The sequence below is a fragment of the Mytilus galloprovincialis genome, chromosome 8 (genome assembly GCF_965363235.1).
Source record: "Mytilus galloprovincialis chromosome 8, xbMytGall1.hap1.1, whole genome shotgun sequence".
Taxonomy (NCBI): Eukaryota; Metazoa; Mollusca; class Bivalvia; order Mytilida; family Mytilidae; genus Mytilus; species Mytilus galloprovincialis.
Window position 1 is genome coordinate 53675613 of NC_134845.1, and position 20534 is coordinate 53696146.

The 20534-nt window shown below is 33.9% G+C and overlaps 1 protein-coding gene and 1 long non-coding RNA gene across 5 annotated transcripts in view; one reads left to right on the top strand and one right to left on the bottom strand.

Moving 5' to 3' along the window:
• Positions 1-20534, top strand: part of LOC143042207 (uncharacterized) — a 175917-nt gene that overhangs the window by 125236 nt on the left and 30147 nt on the right. For 2 of the 4 annotated variants that reach the window (XM_076214474.1, XM_076214476.1), the window contains exons 2-3: positions 12334-12393; positions 13220-13400. The exons of the other annotated variants lie outside the window; for them this stretch is intronic. In XM_076214474.1, coding sequence (XP_076070589.1) covers positions 12370-12393; positions 13220-13400 — 205 coding nt within the window. In that variant the 5' untranslated portion in view covers positions 12334-12369. The remainder of the gene's footprint in view (positions 1-12333; positions 12394-13219; positions 13401-20534) is intronic. 4 annotated transcript variants of the gene reach the window in all.
• On the bottom strand, positions 3351-4511 carry LOC143042220 (uncharacterized). The gene is made up of 2 exons (XR_012967915.1): positions 4253-4511; positions 3351-3647 (listed from the first exon to the last, which is right to left on the bottom strand). It is a non-coding gene; the product is annotated as an uncharacterized LOC143042220 (long non-coding RNA).

Below are 20534 nucleotides of genomic sequence, written 5' to 3' on the forward strand. Positions count from 1 at the left end.
ATAACCATAGTTATTGAGATTTACATATAACAGCTTATATAATAAACATGATAGTTTGCTCTCTTTCCCTTCTTGTAAGCGACACCAGAAATTAATCATACGTGACTTGACGGTAACTGAAATCGGGTATCTTCCCAATTCCCCATAGACCATAAAATTGGGGGTTGAATTTTTTAACCTCAATATATGTTTGCAAAAACGCAAATGAACTCTCTCAAGAATATCTAAATTTTCAAATCCCCATATCTCACACCCATAAGTTAGTATAGGAACAATAGCCTTATCAAACATATCGAGTTGGCACTCGATCGACAAGTTATTTAATCTGGATTTTTTTATTACAGCATACATTGCTTTAATCGCCTGGTCACGTAGATATTTTCTGGTGGAAAGAAATGACCCACTTCTAGAAAAAATAATACCAAGATATTTATAGCTACTGACTATCTCAATTTCATTTCCATCTATGTTAAATAACAAATTTCTAGGTATTCTACCTTTTGAAAATATCATAACTTTCGTTTTATTTATATTTATTTTCAATTTCCATTGTTTACAATATTCTGAAAATTTGTCCAACATACATTGTAAATCATGGCTAGATTCAGCAAGTAGTATTGTATCATCAGCATACAATAACAGAAAAAATTTAAAATATACAAAAAGTTCATTTTCAATATCTTTTGTTACAGACTGAATTCCTTCAATATTAGAATTTTCTAAAAATTCTTGTAAATCGTTTAGATACAAGGAGAAAAGTAAAGGAGAAAGGTTTTCCCCTTGTCTAACTCCTGTTTCACAAGCAAAGACATCAGAAACTTCTGAATTATGAACAATTCTAGATTTGACATCATCATACATATTTTTAATAATTCTTAGAAATTTTCCGTTCACATGGTTTAATATCAGTTTGAAAAATAATGAGTTTCGATGAATAAAATCAAAAGCTTTTTCGAAGTCGACAAATACACAAAATAATTTCTTCTTTTTCACCCGTAATAATTCAAATAAAGCATATAATGAAAAATCATGATCCGTTGTGGAATAACCTTGCCGGAAACCTGCTTGGTTTTCATTTAAGATGTTATAATTTTCAACAAAATCCCCAAGTCTGTCGTTAAGAATTGACGTGAAAACTTTCCCTAGACATGACAAAAGTGTAATCGGCCTATAATTTTTTGCGTCTAATTTACTCCCCTTGTTTTTGAAAATAGGTATAACATTTCCAATAAGCCAAGCCTCAGGCAGGATTCCCGTATCAAATACAATATTAAATAAATGTACATAAATATCAACCATACAATCAAGAGAAGAAGCAATATATTCATTAATAACTTGGTCTTCACCCGGTGATTTATTATTTTTAGCTTTTTTTACAGCTTTCAAAATTTCATCCCGGGTTATTGGACAATTCAAATTGTCATTTACTGTATCAGAATTTACATCGTTTTCTATCAAAAACTCATTTTCGAACTTATTTTTGTTTAAGTCCTTGAAAAAATCAAATAGGTTTTGCAGTGAAATATTGCTTTTCTCTCTTTTTCTACCTCTATTGAACAATTTCCAAAATTCTTTTGGATTTTTTGTTTTTAATTCCTTCATCTTTTTACTCATTTCAGTATTATGATTCTTAATATTAACATCCATAACTTTTTTATAATATAATTCACTTTGTCTAAGTCGTTCTTTAAAAATGTTCGACCCATAATGTTTGTATAACCTCTTAGATTTTCTAAATTCTCGTTGCGCTTTTTTACAATCTTTATTGTACCAGTTTTTACTAAACTGGTTCTTTGAGCACTTAAACATAGTTTTATTAAATGTCGAAGTTCCGAATGTTGCCTTGGCAGATTCGGTTAAAGTATCACAAATATCAGTAACAATGTTATTCATATCATATTTAGTAACATTATTTACATCATTTACATATGCAGACAATCTATTACATATATCATCAACTTTATTTCTATCTATATTGTTCTTATACTCATTACATTTTTCATTTTCCCATTTATTAACTCTTTCGTCACCACAACAAAATATTTCTGTTAACAATTTGTCATTTATTTCATTATTTGTATACAATTGAAGAGACAAAGGAGAGTGTACATCTGAAAATAGTTTACAAAAATTTAACACTTCAAGTTTACAAATGTTGTATAGAAAATGAGTAGAACTCAACGCATAGTCAATTACGCTAGAATTTCTACTAGTTGGACTACCTGTTTTGTTTTCTTCCAGTCTACCGTTAAGAATAAACATTCTGTTATTTTTACAGAAATCAATAAATTTTCTTCCATACCCATTTACTACAGTATCTATACTATTTCTAAGCCTTGGTATACCAAGTTCATCTAAAACATCAACATCACTTAATTCATTATAATCTGTGAAATTATTTTCAAAAGAACTATCTTTATCAATGTTATAAAAATCAGACAAATTTCCCGTGCGACTATTAAAATCACCAAGCATAGTAATGTTAGATACGTATACTTATTCATGTAAAAATGCCAAATTCTGAAAATCGAGGCCAAAAATTACTAGATATCATGACATATATATAAGCAAGCGTAATACGGCACTTAGGTGTATTAGAAAGCTGACTATTTTATTTAAAAAGTAATTAAGCTTTTTAAAACTGAGTACGGACTATAAAGTGGCCCCTTGCTTAAGTTCTTCAGTAGGAAATGAACTTGAGAAATATATCATACAAATTTTCTTCGATATTTCATTAAATAAACTTTTAATTATTTAACTTACAATGTACATTTTGCCATTCGCATTTCTTACGACGAACAGAACTAGTTCATTCATTCACCTCTTAGTTTCATCTTTTCCTTACTTATTAGTTTTAAACATTGTATACTACCTTAATGATAACATGACTTTAATTGTTAGGTGGGCACCCTTGCAAGAATCTATTGGGATATCCTAGGATATCCCAAGAACTTCCTGGGATTTCCTGAGATATTTTCTTGGGATATCCCAGGACTTCCTGAAATGAAATTTCAAGACTTTTCAGGAATTTTAGGGAGAGTATTGGAACAGGACTTCCTGGGATATCCCAGGAAATCCTGATCCTAAAAGCATAGGACCAATTGGGACATTTCAGGACTTTTCAGGACTAGTAAACCTGAAATATCCCAGGATTGTCCTGAGAAGTCCCAGGGTTTCAGGACTTTTCAGGACTAGTAAACCTGAAATATCCCAGGATTGTCCTGAGAAGTCCCAGGTTTAAAAAACTTTTCAGGACTTGTTTACATGTAAATTATTTTAATATTGTCCTGTGAACTCCTGGGATGTCCTGGGATATTTCAAGACATACCAAAAAATCAACAAAAAAAAGCCATGGGGATAACATGGACTCTTATCCTTTTAATCTATGAAAAGACAGTATTCATTCTTCCGACTTTTTTCTTCACAGCACATTTGATGGCATTTTTAAAATCAAATTACTTGAAAACAAATTTATTTTCTATTATAAGTACAGTCACTGTTTTGTTCATTGTTATCATCTTCTATTCTCTCAAATTTTCCAAAAAGCCGTCTTGTCTTGTCCAGTTTAAGCTGGTCACATAAATGTATCTTGGCCCTCACTATAGTTTTTTTTTATAAATCAGAGCTGCTGGTCTTTGACAGTAAATCTGAAACAAAACAAAAGTTTTGGATCTAAAGTTTGATAAAAAAAATTAAATACCAAATCTCATGCATTAGTATGTCAGATTTGTTCAAGTCAACATGCTTTTTTCTTTATTTAAATGAGTACATACATGTATATATTTTGTGTATAAATGTACCCTCAGCCTGCCATTAAGGACATTTGATTCATTCATATATCATAGACTTTAAAATATCTCCTGACAATTATTTTTAGCATTTTTCCCCCTACTCAATCATTTATTTAAAATTTGTAAAATTAAACATGTACTAGTATTCCAGAAGTATGTATCTTAATGAATTAAGCAACTTATTTCAGAGATATTGCAGCAAACTGTTTGTGGTATATCTTAATGTGAGTTTTCTCACTGTTCTATGTTTAAGTTTTTTATATTATTATTAAAAGCATACTGATACATGTACCTATATACAATTTAAATATTTTTTCATTATAAGTAATAACAATGTATTGCTAATTCCTTATGATTGTGATGAAACTAAATATTATGTAAACATTCTATAACTGTTTTCTTTACTCTTATTGTAACATGCACATATTCAAAATGGTGGAATCTAATGTATTTGTACTTACCAAAAGATATTATCCAAAATGCATGAAATCATCAAATAAAAGCTGCTTAAAATCAAAGTCATGTCACCAGAAGAAAACATCTGCACTATTAATATAATGTTAAAATATAGATCTGTTGGAACTTAGTTAATTTCATTTATCTGCATTCACTTTGTGTTTAGGATATATTAGACATCTTTGCTTGTTGTCCAAGTTCAAATTCTAATTGTGTCAGGGGTTATTTAAGGAGTTAAATTTCTATTTTCTTTGAAAGGTTTCCTGGTTGAATAAACTAAATTTATCTTGAATATTTGATATATATATTATAATAAAAAAATATCCATTTATTGTTTATTTACCATCTTAATGTTTAAAGTTACAATAGTAATTGCAGAAAATGTATAATTTAGCCATATGTGATCCCCTGCATTTGGCCTCACACTTCCTGTCCAGTGTCTACACTAAAATAAGTATTAACCAGATGGCACATTTATACATTTCATTCACTCTGGCTCACATTTCAAACATAAAGAATTAAAGCCTGAAAATTATTTGTGTGTTCATTTAGATACTTGCAATTATATAATTTAACCTGTTTACATTTAATCTATTATCTTGGGTATTACATCTATGGTTGTATGATCATGTCTTTAATATTGGGCTTTGAAAATAAATAATGTTTAATTAAAAAAATCATGTTGTGTTGTTCATGTTGTTACTCATATTTTGGCTTGGGGCATGTGACATGATTTGTGATATGTGAGTTTTGCATTTTCCAAAATTGTGTTCTAACATTTTTCATCAATATGATCATATACAAGTTGAACTGTGCACAAACAATTCTTGGAACTTAAATTTTAAATGGAATTGTAAATATACTTAAGTGGAATTCAAATTGCAAAAAAAGACTAAGTTTTGAAAAGAAACCCATATCTTTAAAGTCTTGAAATATCCCAGTAATTCCGGTTAATAATCTAAAGTCCTAAGAGTTCTTGAAAAATCAGGATAAACTTGTGTTCATCAAATATTGTAAGTCCTGAAATATCCCTGAAATTCCTGAAACAAATTTAAAGTCTTGGAAATTCCTGAAATATCAGGACAACAGATTTCAGGACTTCATGGGACTTCCTGGGACACTTGAAATTTCAGGATTTACAAAATTACCAGTGCTGGGATTTTTCAGGATATCCCAGGACTTCCTGGGATATCCTGAAAGACAAGATTTTTTCAGGACACCATTTTGCAGGGGCATGATTACCAATTATGGATTCGGTAATTTCCGCTAAAAAAACGGAGTTTCCCGAATAATCTCATCATACATCAACGAAAAACGTATAATGATGTGACCACTTCATATAATGTTGTGAACACTTCATATAATTTGTTGACCACTTCATATAATGTTTTGACCACTTCATATAATGTTGTGACCACTTCATATAATTTGTTGACCACTTCATATAATGTTTTGACCACTTCATATAATGTTGTGACCACTGCATATTATGTTTGGACCACTGCGTATAATGTTGTGAGCACTTAATATAATGTTGTGAGCACTTAATATAATGTTGTGAGCACTGCATATAATGGTGTGAGCACTGCATATATTGGTGTGAGCACTGCATATAATGGTGTGAGCACTGCATATAATGGTGTGAGCACTGCATATATTGACAGGTATTTTTTTGTGAAGTTGAAGTCCAATCAAATTTAAAATTAGCGCATATATGTTCTCTATGATATGATCTTTCTAATTTTAATGCCAAATTAGAATTTTTAACCCAAGTACACAGTCCACTGAACATAGAAAATGAAGTGCGAGTGGGGCATCCGTGTACTATGGACACATTTTTGTTATACCTCTAATGTTATGGGTGTTAAAAAAACTATTCAAGATAGAATGATTACCTTGATATAGGTTCGATGCTCACAAGAAAGCTTTTAAACCAGGTGGTGAAGTTAAAATCATCCTTTTGTAAATCTTACAAACCCCATCATAGTAGGTTGCCCCTTTCACATATGATATGTTTCTAATGTTATAACTATTTCGTTCTTATGTTGTACGTTGTACTGTTATACCACTGTCCCAGGTTAGGGGGAGGGTTGGGATCCCGCTAACATGTTTAACCCCGCCACATTATTTATGTATGTGCCTGTCCCAAGTCAGGAGCCTGTAATTCATTGGTTGTTGTTTGTTTATGTGTTATATATTTGTTTTTCGTTCATTTTTAGCTCACCTGGCCCGAAGGGCCAAGTGAGCTATTCCCATCACTTTGCGTCCGGCGTCCGGCGTCGTCGTCCGTCGTCCGTCGTCCGGCGTCCGTCGTCGTCGTCCGTCGTCGTTAACTTTTACAAAAATCTTCTCCTCTGAAACTACTGGGCCAAATCAAACCAAACTTGGCCACAATCATCATTGGGGTATCTAGTTTAAAAAATGTGTGGCGTGACCCGGTCAACCAACCAAGATGGCCGCCACGGCTAAAAATAGAACATAGGGGTAAAATGCAGTTTTTGGCTTATAACTCAAAAACCAAAGCATTTAGAGCAAATCTGACATGGGGTAAAAATGTTTATCAGGTCAAGATCTATCTGCCCTGAAATTTTCAGATGAATCGGTCAATCGGTTGTTGGGTTGCTGCCCCTGAATTGGTAATTTTGAGGAAATTTTGCTGTTTTTGGTTATTATCTTGAATATTATTATAGATAGAGATAAACTGTAAACAGCAATAATGTTCAGCAAAGTAAGATCTACAAATAAGTCAACATGACCAAAATGGTCAGTTGACCCGTTTAGGAGTTATTGCCCTTTATAGTCAATTTTTAACCATTTTTCATAAATTAAAGTAATCTTTTACAAAAATCTTCTCCTCTGAAACTACTGGGCCAAATTAATTCAAACTTGGCCACAATCATCTTTGGGGTATTTAGTTTAAAAAATGTGTGGCGTGACCTGGTCACCAACCAAGATGGCCGCCACCGCTAAAAATAGAACATAGGGGTAAAATGCAGTTTTTGGCTTATAACTCAAAAAACAAAGCATTTTGAGGAAATCTGACATGGGATAAAATGTTTATCAGGTCAAGATCTATCTTCTCTGAAATTTTCAGATGAATCGGTCAATGGGTTGTTGGGTTGCTGCCCCTGAATTGGTAATTTTGAGGAAATTTTGCTGTTTTTGGTTATTATCTTGAATATTATTATAGATAGAGATAAACTGTAAACAGCAATACTGTTCAGCAAAGTAAGATCTACAAATAAGTCAACATGACCAAAATGGTCAGTTGACCGGTTTAGGAGTTATTGCCCTTTATAGTCAATTTTTAACCATTTTTCGTAAATTAAAGTAATCTTTTACAAAAAGCTTCTCCTCTGAAACTACTGGGTTAAATTAATTCAAACTTGGCCACAATCATCTTTGGGGTATCTTGTTTAAAAAATGTGTGGCGTGATCTGGTCAACCAACCAAGATGGCCGCCACCGCTAAAAATAGAACATAGGGGTAAAATGCAGTTTTTGGCTTATAACTCAAAAACCAAAGCATTTTGAGGAAATCTGACATGGGGATATAAATGTTTATCAGGTCAAGATCTATCTGCCCTGAAATTTTCAGATGAATCGGTCAATCGGTTGTTGGGTTGCTGCCCCTGAATTGGTAATTTTGAGGAAATTTTGCTGTTTTTTGTTATTATCTTGAATATTATTATAGATAGAGATAAATTGTAAACAGCAATAATGTTCAGCAAAGTAAGATCTACAAATAAGTCAGCATGACCAAAATGGTCAGTTGACCCGTTTAGGAGTTATTGCCCTTTATAGTCAATCTTTAACCATTTTTCATAAATCTAAGTAATCTTTTACAAAATCTCCACTGAAACTACTAGGCCACAATCATCTTTGGGGTATCTAGTTTGAAAAATGTGTCCGATGACCTGGCCATTCAACCAAGATGGCCGCCACGGCTAAAAATAGAACATAGGGGTAAAATGCAGTTTCTGGCTTATAACTATATGAAACCAAAGCATCTAGAGCAAATCTGACAAGAAGTTAAATTGTTAATCAAGTCAATATCTATCTGCCCTGAATTTTTCAGATGAATTGGACAACTGGTTGTTGGTAATTTTTAAAGAAATTTTGCCGTTTTTGGTTATCTTGAATACTATTATAGATAGCGATAAACTGTAAACAGCAATAATGTTCAGCAAAGTAAGATCTACAAATAAGTCAACATGACCTAAATGGTCAATTGACCCCTTAAGGAGTTATTGCCCTTTATAGTCAATTTTTAACAATTTTCATTAATTTGGTAAATTTATGTAAATTTTTACCAAATATAGTTCTCTGTTACTAATGGGCAAAGTTCATTATAGATATAATTGTAAGAAGCAGAATCGTTCAGTAAAGTAAGAACTTCAAACACATCACCATCACCAAAATACAATTTTGTCATGAATCCATTTGTGTCCTTTGTTTGATATGCACATAGACCAAGGTGAGCGACACAGGCTCTTTAGAGCCTCTAGTTTTACATAAATAAGGCCGTTAGTTTTCTCGTTTAAATTGTTTTACATTGTCTTATCGGGGCCTTTTATAGCTGACTATGCGGTATGGGCTTTGCTCATTGTTGAAGGCCGTACGGTGACCTATAGTTGTTAATGTTTGTGTCATTTTGGTCTTTTGTGGATAGTTGTCTCATTGGCAATCATACCACATCTTCTTTTTAGCTCACCTGGCCCGAAGGGCCAAGTGAGCTTTTCCCATCACTTTGCGTCCGGCGTCCGTCGTCCGTCGTCCGTCGTCGTTAACTTTTACAAAAATCTTCTCCTCTGAAACTACTGGGCCAAATTAAACCAAACTTGGCCACAATCATCATTGGGGTATCTAGTTTAAAAAATGTGTGGCGTGACCCGGCCAACCAACCAAGATGGCCGCCATGGCTAAAAATAGAACATAGGGGTAAAATGCAGTTTTTGGCTTATAACTCAAAAACCAAAGCATTTAGAGCAAATCTGACATGGGGTAAAATTGTTTATCAGGTCAAGATCTATCTGCCCTGAAATTTTCAGATGAATCGGACAACCCGTTGTTGGGTTGCTGCCCCTGAATTGATAATTTTAAGGAAATTTTGCTGTTTTTGGTTATTATCTTGAATATTATTATAGATAGAGATAAACTGTAAACAGCAATAATGTTCAGCAAAGTAAGATTTACAAATAAGTCAACGTGACCGAAATGGTCAGTTGACCCCTTTAGGAGTTATTGCCCTTTTTAGTCCATTTTTAACCATTTTTCGTAAATCTTAGTTATCTTTTACAAAAATCTTCTCCTCTGAAACTACTGGGACAAATTAATCCAAACTTGACCACAATCATCATTGGGGTATCTTGTTTAAAAAATGTGTGGAGTGACCCGACCAACCAACCAAGATGGCCGCCATGGCTAAAAATAGAACATAGGGGTAAAATGCAGTTTTTGGCTTATAATTCAAAAACCAAAGCATTTAGAGCAAATCTGCCCTGAAATTTTCAGATGAATTGAACAACCCGTTGTTGGGTTGCTGCCCCTGAATTGATAATTTTAAGGAAATTTTGCTGTTTTTGGTTATTATCTTGAATATTATTATAGATAGAGATAAACTGTAAACAGCAATAATGTTCAGCAAAGTAAGATCTACAAATAAGTCAACATGACCAAAATGGTCAGTTGACCCCTTTAGGAGTTATTGCCCTTTATAGTCAATTTTTAACCATTTTTCGTAAATCTTAGTAATCTTTTAGAAAAATCTTTTTCTCTGAAACTACTGGGCCAAATTTAACCAAACTAAGCCATAATTATCATTGGGGTATGTAGTTTAAAAAATGTGTCCGGTGACCCGGCCAACCAACACAGATGGCCGCCATGGCTAAAAATAGAACATAGGGGTAAAATGCAGTTTTTGGCTTATAACTCAAAAACCAAAGCATTTAGAGCAAATCTGACAGGAAGTAAAATTGTTGATCAGGTCACGATCTATCTGCCCTGGAATTTTCAGATGAATCGGATAATTGGTTGTTAGGTTGCTGCCCCTGAATTGGTAATTTTGAGGAAATTTTGCTGTTTTTTTTGTTATCTTGAATATTATTATAGATAGAGATAAACTGTAAACAGCAATAATGTTCAGCAAAGTAAGATCTACAAATAAGTCAACATGACCAAAATGGTCAGTTGACCACTTTAGGAGTTATTGCCCTTTATAGTCAATTTTTAACCATTTTTCGTAAATCTTAGTAATCTTTTAGAAAAATCTTCTCCTCTGAAACTACTGGGCCAAATTTAACCAAACTAAGCCATAATTGGGGTATCTAGTTAAAAAAATGTGTCCGGTAACTCGGCCAACAAACCAAGATGGCCGCCATGGCTAAAAATAGAACATGGGGGTAAAATGCAGTTTTTGGCTTATAACTCAAAAACCAAAGCATTAAGAGGAAATCTGACAGGAAGTAAAATTGTTGATCAGGTCACGATCTATCTTCCCTGGAATTTTCAGATGAATCGGATAATCGGTTGTTAGGTTGCTGCCCCTGAATTGGTAATTTTGAGGAAATTTTGCTGTTTTTTTTGTTATCTTGAATATTATTATAGATAGAGATAAACTGTAAACAGCAATAATGTACAGCAAAGTAAGAACTAAAAATAAGTCACTATGACCAAAATAGTCAACTGACCCCCTAAGGAGTTATTGCCCTTCATAGTCAATTTTTAACAATTTTCTTAAAATTTGAAGATTTTCAATAACATTTTCCACAGAAAGTACTGTTATAGATAGAGATAATTGTAAGCAGCAAGAATGTTAAGTAAAGTAAGATCTACAAACACATCACCATCACCAAAACACAATTTTGTCATGAATCCATCTGTGTCCATTGTTTAATATTCACATAGACCAAGGTGAGCGACACAGGCTCTTTAGAGCCTCTAGTTTATATAATCTTGTTCCCTTTTCACACATGTATATGACCTACCAAATTAGACGTGTGACTGGGTATGTACTTATATAAGTGACACAATGGGTGCTATGTATGGAGCATAATCTTCTTACCCTTACGGAGTACCTGAGATCACCCCATGTTTTTGGTGGGTTTGTGTTATTTTGTGTACTATTGTTTGCCTGTTTGTCTTGTTCTTTTTAAGCCACGGAGTTGTCAGTTTGTTTTCGATTTATGAGTTTGAATGTCACTCTGGTATCTTTTGTCCCTAGCTCTTTAGTTTTTAATGAAATTAAAAATTTGGTGACAATTATTTAGAGCCGAAAACTTGCATCCATTCCTAATGTATTTAAGTTACAAATATAGCAGTAGAGCTAATATAACAAAGATCAATTGTAAATGTCCCTATTGTATTGTGTTTCACACGACTACAGCAAGTCCTCAATAACATAACATTATAACAATGAATAAAAAGGAAAAATATATATGTATATAAACTATATCTACTCGTGAAATCAAAATTGTAAACAGTGGAGCTTGGGCATTACCGCGTTCCTGTTCTGCTGACGGACGTCGCCATGTTGTAATTAATAAGCCATAAGATTCCCTCAATTATTTATCATTTGATCATGTTTATATCGTTGCCAAAAATGGAAACACAGAAAGTAACATTTCTTTTGAAGAATACACCTGTATCATTAATTTTGTCCCAAATCAATTTACACTACGTCATTTTATCCTGTTTTAGAGTAATTTACCATATCCTTATATTATAAATATTTGTTTTTAGTTACTTTATCGTACCAATATTTTTCATTTTTCACAGTTTTAGATTACATATGTAAATGTACTTGGTTGGTATTGTCCTAATAATTGAATTTGAATATAATAATATTTAAATAACAAATATATGATAAATTCGTAACACAGTGTGCAGTTCTCCTAATACGGAATTTATCGGGTCAATAAAATTCATTTCGGCTCTATCTTCCCCTCACCCGACTTTATTTAATCGTCCTAAATATGGATGAAATATTTGCCACTGGACGTTAAGCAACCAACAATCAATCAAATTATCGTACATTTTGTATTAGAACTATTTCACAATATGTAACTAATACCGATTTTTTTTTGCAGCATCAGCTTTCAGAATATTTCCAAATCAGCTTTTACATGGATATTTACAGTTGTTTCTTGGTAAGGAGACTCTTGTTTTAGGGATAATTGTAAAAATACAGTTGAATTTAAAAAAAAAAAGTAACCTGCGAGAATGCGATCCTGCTTTTAAAAAGGCAATAGAAAAAAATGGACAAATGGGTAGATAATTAGGTAATGCATGCAAAAGACAAACTCATAGCGAAAAGAGAATATACAGCATATGTAGTATAAGTAAACTATGATACATTTTTGCAAGCAGAAATGATTTAAGCATGTGTGCAATCTTGTTTATAATTCATTGGATGAGTGGTTAAATGAAAGCTATTATATCCAATCTGAAATATTTAAAGAAAGACTTCAAAAATTAAAATTTAGAATTGAAATTTGGGAATAATGGTAAAGAGACAACTACCCGACCAAAGTGTACACAACAGTAGAAGGCACTCAATGGGTCGTCAACGCAGCCAAAACATCCGGCACCCAGAGGTGTTAATCAGCTGTCCCCTTAATATATTGTGTACAGTGAAATTAAACGCCACACTAAACTCCAAATCATGTAAAGTAAATGAGCTAAAAATAAAATAATAAAATACTATACTATAGACTAACAAATGTCAGAGACTTGGGAAAATGCAGCGGGGTTAAACATTGTTTTGTGATGTTTCAACCCTCCCCCTATAGCTCAAGCCAATTTAAGATTAATAAAAAAAAAACACATAGCATGACGCACATTAAAACTCAGTTAAAAAGAAGTCTGAGTCCAAATTGAATGTTAATACATGTTTAGAACACAATGGATTATGCTTATTTTATCTGGGTATATGTTTGTCAACTAACATTTTCTTTTTACTTAATTAAATTTCAGGCTATATCCATATTGAAGATATCTGATGCTGTGTTTAGCTTTCAGTGTCCTGTTCAGTCACACTGGAAACATAGAGCTGACAATATTTGTGGCTCTAACAGCAGTTACTTTTGCTTATATGATAAGAATAATAAAACATTTGTGGAATTTTGTAGAGATCATCCCGATTTTGAAGCACGAGGTAATACTAATTATTTTCTAAATACATACCAACTTAACTGTCTATGTCTTTAAAATAGCTAAGAGGGTCGTAATGGGTGTACCTTCATGACGAAAAAAAGGTAAAAATTCTTGCCAAATGACGTTAACGGTAGTTTTTGGTGTATGACGATACAATGTACACTTTTTAGCTCACCTGGCCCGAAGGGCCAAGTGAGCTTTTCTCATCACTTGGCGTCCGTCGTCCGTCGTCGTCCGTCGTCCGTCGTCGTCGTCGTCCGTCGTCGTTAACTTTTACAAAAATCTTCTCCTCTGAAACTACTGGGCCAAATCAAACCAAACTTGGCCACAATCATCATTGGGGTATCTAGTTTAAAAAATGTGTGGCGTGACCCGGTCAACCAACCAAGATGGCCGCCACGGCTAAAAATAGAACATAGGGGTAAAATGCAGTTTTTGGCTTATAACTCAAAAACCAAAGCATTTAGAGCAAATCTGACATGGGGTAAAAATGTTTATCAGGTCAAGATCTATCTGCCCTGAAATTTTCAGATGAATCGGTCAATCGGTTGTTGGGTTGCTGCCCCTGAATTGGTAATTTTGAGGAAATTTTGCTGTTTTTGGTTATTATCTTGAATATTATTATAGATAGAGATAAACTGTAAACAGCAATAATGTTCAGCAAAGTAAGATCTACAAATAAGTCAACATGACCAAAATGGTCAGTTGACCCGTTTAGGAGTTATTGCCCTTTATAGTCAATTTTTAACCATTTTTCGTTAATTAAAGTAATCTTTTACAAAAATCTTCTCCTCTGAAACTACTTGGCCAAATTAATCCAAACTTGGCCACAATCATCTTTGGGGTATCTAGTTTAAAAAATGTGTGGCGTGACCTGGTCAACCAACCAAGATGGCCGCCACGGCTAAAAATAGAACAAAGGGATAAAATGCAGTTTTTGGCTTATAACTCAAAAACCAAAGCATTTTGAGGAAATCTGACGGGATAAAAATGTTTATCAGGTCAAGATCTATCTGCCCTGAAATTTTCAGATGAATCAGTCAATCGGTTGTTGGGTTGCTGCCCCTGAATTGGTAATTTTGAGGAAATTTTGCTGTTTTTGGTTATTATCTTGAATATTATTATAGATAGAGATAAACTGTAAACAGCAATAATGTTCAGCAAAGTAAGATCTACAAATAAGTCAACATGACCAAAATGGTCAGTTGACCCGTTTAGGAGTTATTGCCCTTTATAGTCAATTTTAACCATTTTTAGCTCACCTGGCCCGAAGGGCCAAGTGAGCTTTTCCCATCACTTGGCGTCCGGCGTCCGTCGTCGTCGTCGTCGTCCGTCGTCGTTAACTTTTACAAAAATCTTCTCCTCTGAAACTACTGGGCCAAATTAAACCAAACTTGGCCACAATCATCATTGGGGTATCTAGTTTAAAAAATGTGTGGCGTGACCTGGCCAACCAGCCAAGATGGCCGCCATGGCTAGAAATAGAACATAGGGGTAAAATGCAGTTTTTGGCTTATAACTCAAAAACCAAAGCATTTAGAGCAAATCTGACAGGGATAAAATTGTTTATCAGGTCAAGATCTATCTGCCCTCAAATTTTCAGATGAATCCGACAACCCGTTATTGGGTTGCTGCCCCTGAACTGGTAATTTTAGGGAATTTTTGCTGTTTTTGGCTATTATCTTGAATATTATTATAGATAGAGATAAACTGTAAACTGCAATAATGTTCAGCAAAGTAAGATTTACAAATAAGTCAACATGACCAAAATGGTCAGTTGACCCCTTTAGGAGTTATTGACCTTTATAGTCAATTTTTAACCATTTTTCGTAAATCTTAGTAATCTTTTACAAAAACTTCTCCTCTGAAACCACTGGGCTAAATTAATCCAAACTTGGCCACAATCATCTTTTGGATATCTAGTTTAAAAAATGTGTGGCGTGACCCCGCCAACCAACCAAGATGGCCTCCATGGCTAAAAATAGAACATAGGGATAAAATGCAGTTTTTGGCTTATAACTCAAAAACCAAAGCATTTAGAGCAAATCTGACATGCAGTAAAAGTGTTTATCAGGTCAAGATCTATCTGTCCTGAAATTTTCAGATGAATCGGACAACCTATTGTTGGGTTGCTGCCCTTGAATTGGTAATTTTTAGGAAATTTTGCTGTTTTTGGTTATTATCTTGAATATTATTATAGATAGAGATAAACTGTAAACGGCAATAATGTTCAGCAAAGTAAGATTTACAAATAAGTTAGCGTGACCAAAATGGTCAGTTGACCCCTTTAGGAGTTTTTGCCCTTTATAGTTAATTTTTAACATTTTTCATAAATTTTTGTAAATTTTTAGAAAATATTTTCCACTGTAATTACTGGGCCAAGTTCATTATAGATATTATTGTAGCAACAAGAATGTTCAGTAAAGTAAGATCTACAAACACATCACTATCACCAAAACACAATTATGTCATGAATTTATCCGTGTCCATTGTTTAATATGCACAAGACCAAGGTGAGCGACACAGGCTCTTTAGAGCCTCTAGTTCATAAATTAAATTAATCTTTTACAAAAATCTTCTCCTCTGAAACTACTGGGCCAAATTAATCCAAACTTGGCCACAATCATCTTTGGGGTATCTAGTTTAAAAAATGTGTGGCGTGACCTGGTCAACCAACCAAGATGGCCGCCACCGCTAAAAATAGAACATAGGGGTAAAATGCAGTTTTTGGCTTATAACTCAAAAACCAAAGCATTTTGAGGAAATCTGACATGGGATAAAAATGTTTATCAGGTCAAGATCTATCTGCCCTGAAATTTTCAGATGAATCGGTCAATCGGTTGTTGGGTTGCTGCCCCTGAATTGGTAATTTTGAGGAAATTTTGCTGTTTTTGGTTATTATCTTGAATATTATTATAGATAGAGATAAATTGTAAACAGCAATAATGTTCAGCAAAGTAAGATCTACAAATAAGTCAACATGACCAAAATGGTCAGTTGACCCCTTTAGGAGTTATTGCCCTTTATAGTCAATCTTTAACCATTTTTCATAAATCTAAGTAATCTTTTACAAAATCTCCACTGAAACTACTAGGCCACAATCATCTTTGGGGTATCTAGTTTGAAAAATGTGTCCGATGACCTGGCCATTCAACCAAGATGGCCACCACGGCTAAAAATAGAACATAGGGGTAAAATGCAGTTTTTGGCTTATAACTATGAATTCAAAGCATCTAGAGCAAATCTGACAAGAAGTTAAATTGTTAATCAAGTCAATATCTATCTGCCCTGAATTTTTCAGATGAATTGGACAACTGGTTGTTGGGTTGCTGCCCTCCAATTGGTAATTTTTAAAGAAATTTTGCCGTTTTTGGTTATCTTGAATACTATTATAGATAGCGATAAACTGTAAACAGCAATAATGTTCAGCAAAGTAAGATCTACAAATAAGTCAACATGACCTAAATGGTCAATTGACCCCTTAAGGAGTTATTGCCTTTTATAGTCAATTTTTAACAATTTTCATTAATTTGGTAAATATATGTAAATTTTTACCAAATATAGTTCTCTGTTACTAATGGGCAAAGTTCATTATAGATATAATTGTAAGAAGCAAAATCGTTCAGTAAAGTTAGAACTTCAAACACATCACCATCACCAAAATACAATTTTGTCATGAATCCATTTGTGTCCTTTGTTTAATATGCACATACACCAAGGTGAGCGACACGGGCTCTTTAGAGCCTCTAGTTTTCTAAACACTTTCAGATATTGGGCTGATTTTTGGTATGTGAGTTAACCATGATGAGTTACAGATCAAGTTTAAGTTTCCTTCTGCTCCACTAATTTTTGCTGAAATTACAGGCTTTGGACTTTGATAAATTGTTGAAAATCACAGTTATACAGACTTTTTTTCTAAACACTTTCAGATATTGGGCTGATTTTTGTCGAGCCTGCAACTTTTGTTGCAGAAAGCTCGACATAGGGATAGTGATCCGGCGGCGGCGGCGGCGGCGGCGGTGTTAGCTCACTTCTTAAAAGCTTTATATTTTAGAAGGTGGAAGACCTGGATGCTTCATACTTTGTATATAGATGCCTCATGTTACGAAGTTTCCGTCAGTCACATGTCCAATGTCCTTGACCTCATTTTCATGGTTCAGTGACCACTTGAAAAAAAAGTTCAGATTTTTTGTAATGTTGAGTTCTCTCTTATTATAAGTAATAGGATAACTATATTTGGTATGTGCGTACCTTGCAAGGTCCTCTTGCCCGTCAGACAGTTTTCACTTGACCTCGACCTCATTTCATGGCTCAGTGAACAAGGTTAAGTTTTGGTGGTCAAGTCCATATCTCAGATACTATAAGCAATAGGGCTAGTATATTCGGTGTATGGAAGGACTGTAAGGTGTACATGACCAACTGGCAGGTGTCATCTGACCTTGACCTCATTTTCATGGTTCAGTGGTTATAGTTAAGTTTTTGTGTTTTGGTCTGTGTTTCTCATTCTTTATGCAATAGGTCTACTATATTTGTTGTATGGAATGATTGTAAGGTGAACATGTCTAACGGACAGATGTCATCTGACCTTGACCTCATTTTCATGGTTCAGTGGTCAAAGTTAAGTTTTTCAGTTTTGGTCTTTTTATCTGATACTATACGCCATAGGTCAACTATATTTAGTGTATGGAAATATTTTATGATTTATATATTAGTCGTGCAGGTTTTATTTGACCTTGACCTCATTTTCACGGTTCATTGCTCAGTGTTAAGTTTTTGTGTTTTAGTCTATTTTTCTTAAACTATAAGTATTAGGTCAACTATATTTGTTTTATGGAAACATTGTTAGCTGTACATGTCAGCCTGGCATGGTTCATCTGACCTTGACCTCATTTTCATGGTTCATTGGTCTTTGTTTAGTTATCTTGGTTAATGTAATGTTTATGTGACAGTTGTAATAAAGCTTTATACTTAGGACTATCAACATAATATCAATGATTAGTAAAGAAGGCGAGACATTTCAGTGTGTGCACTCTTGTTGGTATGTGAGTTAACCATGATGAGTTACAGATCAAGTTTAAGTTTCCTTCTGCTCCACTAATTTTTGCTGAAATAACAGGCTTTGGACTTTGATAAATTATTGAAAATCACAGTTATACATATTTTTAGCTCACCTGGCCTAAAAGGCCAAGTGAGCTTTTCTCATCACTTGGCGTCCGTCGTCTGTCGTCGTCCGTCGTCGTCGTTAACTTTTACAAAAATCTTCTCCTCTGAAACTACTGGGCCAAATTAAACCAAACTTGGCCACAATCATCATTGGAGTATCTAGTTTAAAAAATGTGTCCGGTGACCTGGCCAACCATCCAAGATGGCCGCCATGGCTAAAAATAGAACATAGGGGTAAAATGCAGTTTTTGGTTTATAACTCAAAAACCAAAGCATTTAGAGCAAATCTGACATGGGGTAGAATTGTTAAACAGGTGAAGATCTATCTGCCCTGAAATTTTCAGATGAATCGGATAACCCGTTGTTGGGTTGCTGCCCCTGAATTAGTAATTTTAAGGAAATTTTGCTGTTTTTGGTTATTATCTTGAATATTATTATAGATAGAGATAAACAGTAAACAGCAATAATGTTCAGCAAAGTAAGATTTACAAATAAGTCAACATGACTGAAATGGTCAGTTGACCCCTTTAGGAGTTATTGCCCTTTATAGTCAATTTTTAACCATTTTTCATAAATCTTAGTAATATTTTACAAAAATCTTCTCCTCTGAAACTACTGGGCCAAATTAATCCAAACTTGGCCACAATCATCTTTTGGGTTAGTAGTTTGAAAAATGTGTCCGGTGACCAGGCCATCAAACCAAGATGGCCGCCATGGCTAAAAATAGAACATGGGGTAAAATGCAGTTTTTGGCTTATAACTCAAAACCCAAAGCATTAAGAGCAAATCTGACATTGGGGGAAAATTGTTTATTAGTTCAAGATCTATCTGCCCTGAAATTTTCAGATGAATCGGACACCCCGTTGTTGGGTTGCTGCCCCTGAATTAGTAATTTTAAGGAAATTTTGCTCTTTTTGGTTATTATCTTGAATATTATTATAGATAGAGATAAACTATAAACAGCAATAATGTTCACCAAAGTAAGATTTACAAATAAGTCAACATGACTGAAATGGTCAGTTGACCCCTTTAGGAGTTATTGCCCTTTATAGTCAATTTTTAACCATTTTTCGTAAATCTTAGTAATCTTTTACAAATATCTTCTCCTCTGAAACTACTTGTCCAAATTAATCCAAACTTGGCCACAATCATCTTTTGGGTTAGTAGTTTGAAAAATGTGTCCGGTGACCCGGCCATCCAACCAAGATGGCCACCATGGCTAAAAATAGAACATGGGGTAAAATGCAGTTTTTGGCTTATAACTCAAAACCCAAAGCATTTAGAGCAAATCTGACATTGGTAAAATTGTTTATCAGGTCAACATTTATCTGCTTTGAAATTTTTAGATGAATCGGACAACCCGTTGTTGGGTTGCTGACCCTGAATTGTTAGTTTTAAGGAAATTTTGCTGTTTTTGGTCATTTATAATGTTGAACATTATTATTGATAGAGATAAACTGTAAACAACAATAATGTTCAGCAAAGTAAGATTTACAAATAAGTCTACATGACCGAAATGGTCAATTGACCCCCTTAGGAGTTATTGTTCTTTATAGTCAATTTTTAACAATTTTCATAAATTTTTACTAACATTTTCCACTGAAACTAATGGGCCAAGTTCATTATAGATAGAGATAATTTTAAGCAGCAAGAATGTTCAGTAAAGTAAGATGTACAAACACATCACAACACCAAAACACAATTTTGTCATGAATCCATCTGCTTCCTTTAATATTCACATAGACCAAGGTGAGCGACACAGGCTCTTTAGAGCCTCTAGTTTTTTTATACGATAAAAACATCGACTGATTTTGACGAATGACGTTATTTTTTTCTGAAAAAAAACCCGGTAACGATAACTATTGAGACCTCTGACGAATCACGGTAAAAAAATTACCAATTTGACGTTACATGTAATAATAGCCGAAAATGACCGTTAAAGCGCATTACTACCTCCAGCTACATGTAACAG